The following is a 9,346-nucleotide window of genomic DNA, read 5'->3' as shown; positions in this document are numbered from 1 at the left end:
TAAACCAAATATTTGATTCCATTTTTTTTTATGTCTGTGATGTAGTTTTTGAGCTCTGATTCAAACCAAATTAGTATACAGTACCAGTCAAAAGTTTTTTAAACCAGTTTTTTCATTATTAAAAATGCTTTAAACTGTATAAACTTGTCTATAAACACTTAATATTTCATTATATGATATATGTACTTATATAAGCAGATAATCTTAAGTGAATTGCATTCGAAAGTTTGATTTTTTAATGAAAATGGAAATCTTGTAAGCTCATTGAGAGGGAGGCGGTGGTGCATTGTTTTGTTATTTAAACATCTTGGTATGTACTGGTGTTCATGATCACATCTATCTTAACAGGTGCTCCAGGACCTGTAGAATTTTTCATATTTAAAAAAAAATAAAGACCACCTGCCATATTTCAAAATGCATGAGGTATAATCCCACATCATTTTCACCACATGCAGTACCGTATATTTCCAATGGAGGGTAGAAGGGTGAAACTGATGTTGCTTTCCAATGCCGTGCTAATGATCTTTCTGAACTGGCTGCATGGAAGCAAATGTATCAGTTTCATTGATGGTTATGTTTGACATTTTCACGAGGGAACGTCTCTCCCTGCCCAGTTGAGTTCCTGCAGGTTTTAGCTGTGGAAACTGCCCTCACTACGGAGTCAACAACCACCAAAGTTGCTCAGAGGAAAGAGCTGCCTAGCAAGGTGGTAAAAAGGTTTTGTTTTTTTTGTCCTTGTGATTTCCACTGGGTCCCATACGCATCCTTCAACATATTCAGCCAGTCGAATATAATATTTTCACCACGATTTGGATCGGATTTTCATCTCGGGCTGAATCCGTAATTCATAAGTCAGTTTTATGAATTATGGATTCCACCCATGATGCACCCCCATCGTTCATGTTTGCGAGGGTCTGTTCATCGCCGCCTTGTCCTCGCCTACGTGCCTGACGCCCACCTCTCGCCGCGGCGGGTTTTAGTGTTTTTAATCAACGGGAGAACTGTGCTGGGCCTTGATGGCGGCGTAGAACGACGAGAGGTCTTTTATTGAGTAACTGACGGGAAGGGAGGACGGGTGCATTGTGTGCTGACCTGCGAGTCAGGCAGCGTGACTGCGAAACGGCCATCCCGTTAGCCTACGTCAGGGAGAATTTTGCATTATGGACAGCACTTCAGGGTTGCAACTGTGTCAGCACAATCCCTCCGCTTGTTTTCTACAGTTAACAGTCGTGAAGTTGTTGATGTCTGTAACTTGTTTGTCTACTGTCTTGTGTAACTTTGTGTTTCATGTCAGGTCCCCCTTGCAAAAGAGATTACGATCTCAATGGGGGGTTTTCCTCGCTAAATAACTAAAGTTTAAATAAAAAGTAAATAAATACAGTTCTGTTCCGTTCCTCTGAGACCTACGCCTAACTTTGTAGAAATAGTTACAATGCACTGAAAGCTTTAGGCTGCCATCATACTGGACACGCTTTGTAGGCTAGAAAACGTGAGGCGCACTGCCTCTCTTAATTTTATGATGTAAAAAACATGCGGACCAAATTGGAATGAAATACATCTTTTATCCTCTTCTGTGGCGCTCAGAGACAAAAATCTGCGTCTGGACAGTAATTAGTCAACGGTAAGACATTTTAGAGTTTAAAAGTACTGTTCGGAAAATAATTCCATTTTGTCTGGGTAAGTTCATAGTTTTGAATGAGCTTTTTTGGCACCACAGGCTTACTTAACGGCTGTACCGCAGGAGTTTGCAAGATTCACGGAGAATGGCAACCCCTGGTCCCCCTGTACTGGACAACAGAGAAAAGAATGACTGTAATGTAGGGGTGCTTTTTTTTCTCAGAGCGCTTTCAAAATTGGATCATTTCCTGTTCCTTGCGCACCCGAAAGCCCGCTGCGCAATAGCCCCGTAGAAAACGCTTCGAACTCGTTGAAAATAATTAAGGAAAGGCGCCCCCAACCGCTAAAGTGCGTCCAGTGCGATCGCGGCCTTAACTGCCACATTACGCGCGGAGCAGCGCCAAGAGCTGGGAAGCTCCGCGGGAGGAGATGAGAAAATGCTCGAGCGCAGCAGGCTGAAATTCTGCCACAAATTCAAAGCCCATTCAGACGAGCACAAAAGCGGTGCGTGAAATCACCCACGGAACGTGGCATTGTGGGTAAAGGCGCCGGCACACTCAAAACTAAGTCGAACTTTTTTTGCTCCAAAACGACCTGTTTCAAACGAGAGAGGAGCGAGAACAGGCGGTTTTTTCAGCCTGGTGCACCGCCCCCCGGCGGGGAACTGTTTGGAAAGCAGTTCGCAAGTTCGCAGACAACCCCCCCCCCCCCCCCCGACTGCGATTGGTCCATCCAAATATCACATGGTTGGCTGTATCATGGCTGACCAGCCTAGGGCAGAGTTCAACGTTCTTTTCTGGTTCATTTAATCACTGTACTGTGCAGTGAGAGCATTGTCTTGGTTGGTTGAGCAAACGTGTCGCTCTCTCCTCCGCCACGCTATTGCTCAGTCGCAACTGACTGACCAGAGCAAATTTTGCGCATACAATCACACAAAATTCATTTGTCGCAATCATGAGGTGAAGCTGATGAAGGCTTTAGGGCGGGGATGGATAATTGTGGGCGTTTAGTCGTAGAAATGATCGGTTTAGAACTCCGCAGAGGTAACGCCTCTGGCATATTCACTGACACTGAGACTTTGAATAGACTGAATTGCCTACATGTGAACTGCGTGAAACAAGCAACGGTATCTGGAGAATGGTTTGTCGATAATGGAGTTACAGGTGCATCTTTAATTATAATTTGATATGGGTGACGAGTCGAACGACGATGTTTGTGACATCATTATAGATATCTTAAAAGGTATTTTGACTAGTCAAAATATATTTGCAGATATCTTGAATCATCGTTCTCTCTGGCCAGTTTATATTTGCAGATATCTTGAATCATCGTTCTCACTGGCCAGTTTATATTTGCAGATATCTTCAAATATCAGTCTGACTGGTCAGAATACATATATAGATATCTTCAATTATCATTTTGTCTAGTCAAAATGCAGTTGTAGATATCAAAAACGTGCTCCTTGCTGTGAGAAGATCTCCTTTCAAGACATCCATGACTTCCTTATAGATATCTTAAAAGGACTTTTGACTAGTAATAACTCAAATTCGAGATATCTCCACTTTAGTTTTGACTAGTCATAACTCCATTTCATTTCTACAATTGTATTTTGACTATTAATATCTTAGTTTCAGATGTCAAAAAAGTTAATTTAGATATCTTAAATCCCGAGGAATTAATTGAAATTATGACTAGTCAGAACAAATGTGGATCTCAAATTTGAGTTACGACTAGTCATAATTTAAATGGAGATGTCTGGCATTGACATTTTTGGATTTTTGGATAGATATCTTTAATTTGAAGTTTTATACAACTGAATGGCAAAAGTAACTTGTTAAAAATCTTGCTAGTCAAAATGTAATTAGAGATATCTTAAATTAATGTTTTGACTAGTAAAAATGCAATTTGAGATATCTTAAATTACCGTTTTGACTTGCCATAAATGAATTACAGATATCTATAATGTGAATCCGGTCAGGCTATTAAATGTTAAAAGGGCTTGCCATTGTTTGGAGCATACTGCCTATTTAACTGAGATGATGTCACAGTTAAGTTTATCCCCCCATAGCCCCCCCCCCCCCACCCCCCCAAACTCTGACAGGATTGTCCTTAAATCTTGCCATGATAACATCACCATCATGTCCCTGCAAAATGTTATCTCAGGCAGGTGGTTTGTCTCCGAATTTCAGTAAAGTTAGAAGTCAGCTTTATTGGAACAGGCCTTGGGATTTAAGAGCGCTCTTTCCCCCAATCTGCATTCTTTTTGATAAAATATATATAAATTTTTCCTGAGCACACTCAAGTCAGAACTTCTTCCTACCCTGATCAGATGTAAAGTCTGTGCCCTTTTGTCTGTAGTGGGTAATTACAGTCCACTTAGCCTGGATGACTTGCTAATGTGGGCAGACCTGCTAATGCCGTTTTCCTCACGTTACCTACCTCAGTTACCCCCATCCTGCTCTCTCTCGCTCTCTCTCGCTCTCTCTCTCTCTCTCTTTCTCCCCCTCTCCTCTCTTCTCACTCTCTCAACAGGTACAGAAAGTCTTAGATCCCCTTTGTGCTGCCGTCTCTTGAGTAGCGCTTAGAGCTTCGGTCCACTTTTCGTGTTGATTTGTCAGATTCCTGCTAGTGTTGCTTATTAGTTACCTTGGTCTGTATTCTTGTGTATTTCCTTCCTTATTAGTGCTGTGGTTTACTTTGACATTATGCTTTGACCCTGCCAGTATTATACAACCACCAAGACTCTTCCTGTCTGTCTGTCTGTCTGTTTATCTATCTATCTATCTGTCTGTCTGTCTGTCTCTTCTTTCTTATCATTTTTTCTTTCTCTTGGTTATTGGTTATTGCTAAAGCTTTAGCACTGTGAAGATTAGATGGTTATTGCTGAAGCTTTAGCACTGTGAATGTGATTATTTCTGAAGCTTAGCACTGTGATACTGGTTTGCTACAGCTTGATATGATGGCTGCTCGTCCGTGGGTGACGGTCTGGAAGATCGATGAGAATGGGGATCGGGAGATAGACTTTGCGCTGTGGGATATGACTGATGCTGAATCTGGAGTCTTCCAGGTAACAGTCTATCTTCCTGGCTCAGTTATAAACACACACACACGCACACAGACGCACGCACACGCACACACACACACAGTCACATGCACACACGCATGCACACACACAGACACATGCACACACGCGCACACACACCGACACATGTACACACACACGCACACACACACAAACACACACACACATGCACACACAAGCACACACACATTCACACACACACACACACACACACACACACACAAGCACACACACCCATACACATGCACACACAACCATTCACACATATCAGTATGAGAGGTCATCTGAACATCCGGGTCATTCTCTCTTTTACAGAGTCATTCTTCAGACATACACGCACACGCACAAAAGAAAACTCAGTGGCTTGCGCTCAGGCTGTTGGAATTGGAATTCTCTTCTGTGTCCTCCATTTGTATGCTTTCATTGTGATGAGTCTCCTTCTGTGGAGGTCGGCCATTTTTCATTCACAGTGCTGGCAAATAAAACACCGTTCGCAAAGGCCACGCGTAGAGTTCTTTAGAACATGAAAGAAAGCCAACGGAGGCAATTCAGGCGAAAGGTCTCCACTTGGATTGATTACTCTATTTGACGATTGGGCACGCAATTTGAGTCAGAGTGGAGTAATTTCTGACTTTGTATGCGAACAGTGAACAAAGAACACAGTTTGTTCTCAAATTGGGTCCCCCCCCCCCCCCCCCCGCCGCCATGAGGCCAGAGTCCGAGCCGTGCCCGGTCCCGCTGCTGACGCCAATGTACTGGCAGGGACACGGCGAGCCTCAAACCCGGGTCTCCGTGGGGGAGGGGCTGCTGCGCTAGCCCCAGCGATATTCATTCCTGGTCCTGGGGGGCCACAGGGGGTCTGCTGATAAAAGCACAGGCACAAATTGAAATCGACACACTAAAAAAATACGTTACCGTTAAATTGTAAAACATACATGTGTATAGGTACTATGGAATAAAAGCCAAAACATTTGTCTGATATTGCTCTTTTGGTCTCAATTGCAAATCCAAATTCCTCAAGTATACAGCAAAAATAACAATTTGCACTCTACCGTTATCATAGTTGTGAACCATATACATATATATGTGTCAGATACTGAAATGTATGTCTACCTGTGTATGTTTTCATATATACACTGCTGGAAATATATTTATGATTATGTTTTCAAAAAAGCCCATATATTTCCACATGTATATGATGCTTCTGGCCCACCACTGTACTCAGGAAGCTTGTGTTGTAGGTAGTGCTGGTGTACAACGGGACCCTGAAGCAGATGGTGTCCCTGCCTGGGATGAAGGTCCAGTGGCCGGGAGGATCTGTTCCCCCTGACGTACCTCTCTGCGGCTTCAAGAACGACAACCCAATCTGCCTCACCCGTCCGTACACCTACTGACCGCCTCTGCTCGTCTGTAGATCTACTGACACTGTGTGTCTGTCTCCGTATGTCTGTATACCAGACCTGAGTCAAATGCATATTTGTTTTGGATTCAAATACTTTTCTGTGCTCTATTGATCTTGCCTGGTGTAATTCAGCCAGCCAAAGTGCCAATATAACCAGAAGGCATTGTTTTCCCTTATTGAGAGTATTTCATTGGTTCCAATACACCAGACAAGATCAGTAAAGCGTAGAAAAGTATTTGGATCCAAAACAAATACGTATTTGACCCAGGTCTGCGGTACACCTACCAATGCTCTCTGTTTGCCACTGCACGTCTGTGGATCTGACACTTTCTGTCTGTCTCTGCACGTCTGTTGATCATGCTGGCACCCCTTGTCTGTGTTTGCATGTCTGTAGATCTATTATTACCTCCACATGTGTCCGCACGTGCTTAGATCTACTGACACTGACATGTGTAGACCTTCTTTATTTGCAGCCAGCCAGCTAATGCTGCAGTTCTGCATTGTGAATCTTAACCTCCCCCCCCCCCCCCCAATTGATTGGGTGGCCTCATTGCCCCTGCGCTGCACGTGGACGTTTAGTCGGCAAACTGCAGTGACATCTCAGCTGCTCAGGCACCAGATTGAGAAGAGACAGCGGCCGGCGTCGTTCACGTCCGCGGAGAACGCGTCGCGTCCGTCGCGCGTCCGTCACGCGTCACCGAGCCGCCTCAGGAGCGGTCTGCGTTTCAGGGACGAGAGTCCTCGTGCCTCAAGGCCATGAGAAGACAAGAAAGCGAAACGAGGAATCGTGCCGTCGTGCTTCAGCTGGGGGGGGGGGGTTGTATTCAGCTAGAGGGCAAAAGGACGCAGTCCAATTAAATACTCCTTCCTCCTGAACACATTCTCTCAGTATTTCATCTTTCCTCTCTTTTCTTTTCTTTCTTTTTATTTGCTCACTGCTGTAGAGAGAGTGTGTGCCGTAGTAGTGTTGTGTGTCCCCGCCCCATCTGCCTGTGTGTTCTGGGGGGGGTTGGGGGGATTAGGTGTGTGGGATTGAGAACAGCTGCTGTTTAACAGTTCACCGGTTGACGTACGGCTTTGTTTGGACTTTGTCTGAACTGTCCTTTTGGAATGTTGGGAAATTCCGGAATTCTGGGCGTTGTCGGTTCTTTATCTCATGCTGAGCTGAACGTTGATTTTTGAAGTGCTTCTCCAAAAGAGGGCTCTCCAGAGAGTGGCCGGGCGCAGGTGTCCAGAATCCAGTTCTGGAGGGCCGCAGTGGGATTTCTGTGCGTCTCAGCTCCGGTGATCCATGGGAGCCGTTGACTGGCCGAAGCCCGCACGCCTCGTAATCAACGCCGCAATTGGCGGCCAATTGAAAGGAAGGCGCAAACAAAATGGCGGTCGTTGTGGCTCCCCCAGGACTGGATTTAGACAGACCTTCTCTGTGCAATCGAGGTGTTGAGGTTGCCGTATATCACAGGTTGTGTGTATCGCGGTATGCACAATCACAAGAGGTGGACGACAAGGCCTGAATTTAATCAATATTTTTCATTCATTTTGACAGCTGAACAAACTAAAATCATACATTTCTTCCTCAGAAAAGATGTTGATTGAATACAGGTCGAACTATTAGGCAAAGGGCAAGTTTTGATTGAATATAGACCTAACCATACTGACCTACCCTCCTCTTTCAGAGACCGTCACGGTGCACCAGATGATCGTTGTGGTGATATGCTTCATCTTTGTCATCATCATCACCGTCGCCATCTTCATATACAGGTCAGTGACCTCTGTGCCACATATAGATAAACATAGCTAAACAATCTTAACTCATGTGAAAGACTCAGAAGGACTCTGGCAAAAAAAGAGTCAAAGTTATGAGATGGTTCCTTGAATCTCTATCACTGTTCTTATGCAGGAGATGACAAAAGTTTTCATTTCATTGCCATTGTGTAAAAAAAAAAAAAAAACAGTCAGTGTCATGCCGCGCGATTGGTCACTGCTGACCTTTCGAGGGTTCACTTCCTGTTCAAATTATGTTCAACGAGCTATCTTGCCACTAGATGCTTCAGCTCAGGGCTGCCCAACCCTGCTCCTGGAGATCCTATCCTATCCTATCGGTTCTCCTTTCGACCCTACTTGGGCACACCAAGATTCAGCAAGATCACTAGCTGTTGAATGAGGTGTCCTTTGTTAGTGTTGGAGTGAAAACCTTCAGGACGGCAGATCTCCAGGAACAGGGTTGGGCAGCCCTGCTTTAGCTCCTACCTGTAACCTGGCAATTTCTGTGCTAGGAGCATCTCTTGCCTGTTAGTATGAATGTTTTTGTACTTTCATATACGTGTTTTGCTTGTGTGCTTTCACTACTGTGAACTTGAGTGCTTCTGCGTGCACCCCTGAACTGCTATAAGGTAACCTGCCAGAAAATGAGAAGAACCTCAATAACGCCTCCCCCCAAAAAAAAACCTTACTTTTGATCTCCGTCAATCTCCCCTCTTCCTGTCTCTATCGCTCCATCTCTCCTCTCCACCCTCTGTCCTGTTTTTTTCTCCCTCATTCCCCCACTCTCTTTCTTTGCCCCCTCTCTTCCTCCCCCCTCTCTGTCTCCCTCCCCTCTCTCTCACTCTCCCTCTCTCTCTCTTCCCCCACACCCTCTCTCTCTCTGCCCTCTGTCTTTCCCTCTCTCCCTCTATCCCTCCCCCTCTCCTCTCCTGGGCAGGAAGTTGAAGTTGGAGAACGAGCTCGCTGCCCAGCTATGGAGGGTAAACTTTGAGGATATTCAGATGAGTAACCTGGAGAAGATGCTGCACCGAGCCTGCAGTAAACTTACCCTGTCCATGGTAATATCTCTCTCACACACACACACACACACACACACATACTCGCACACACAAACACACACATGCTCTCACATACACACATACTCGCACACACAAACACACACGCTCTCACATACACATGCACACACTCACACAGTCACACACACACACACACGCTCTCACATACACACATACTCGCACACACAAACACACACGCTCTCACATACACATGCACACACTCACACAGACACACACACACACACACACACGCTCTCACATACACACATACTCACACACACAAACACACACACTCTCACATACACATGCACACACTCACACAGTCACACACACCACACACACACACACACATGCTCACACACACATATTCACATGCACTCATGCTCACACGCTCACACACACTCAGACGCACACGCTCACACATCC

At 45.1% G+C, this 9,346-nt stretch overlaps 1 protein-coding gene across 1 annotated transcript in view; it reads left to right on the top strand.

Annotated features, from left to right (window-relative positions):
- Positions 1 to 4,576: 4,576 nt before the first annotated feature.
- The window catches only part of LOC135260401 (atrial natriuretic peptide receptor 1-like), a 32,295-nt gene continuing 27,525 nt past the window's right edge, over positions 4,577 to 9,346 (top strand). The window contains exons 1-4 of the mRNA XM_064345615.1: positions 4,577 to 4,684; positions 5,941 to 6,076; positions 7,778 to 7,862; positions 8,803 to 8,923. Coding sequence (XP_064201685.1) covers positions 4,577 to 4,684; positions 5,941 to 6,076; positions 7,778 to 7,862; positions 8,803 to 8,923 — 450 coding nt within the window. The remainder of the gene's footprint in view (positions 4,685 to 5,940; positions 6,077 to 7,777; positions 7,863 to 8,802; positions 8,924 to 9,346) is intronic.

Source organism: Anguilla rostrata, chromosome 8 (assembly GCF_018555375.3).
Source record: "Anguilla rostrata isolate EN2019 chromosome 8, ASM1855537v3, whole genome shotgun sequence".
Classification (NCBI taxonomy): domain Eukaryota; kingdom Metazoa; phylum Chordata; class Actinopteri; order Anguilliformes; family Anguillidae; genus Anguilla; species Anguilla rostrata.
This window is presented reverse-complemented; position numbering and strand designations above follow the sequence as displayed.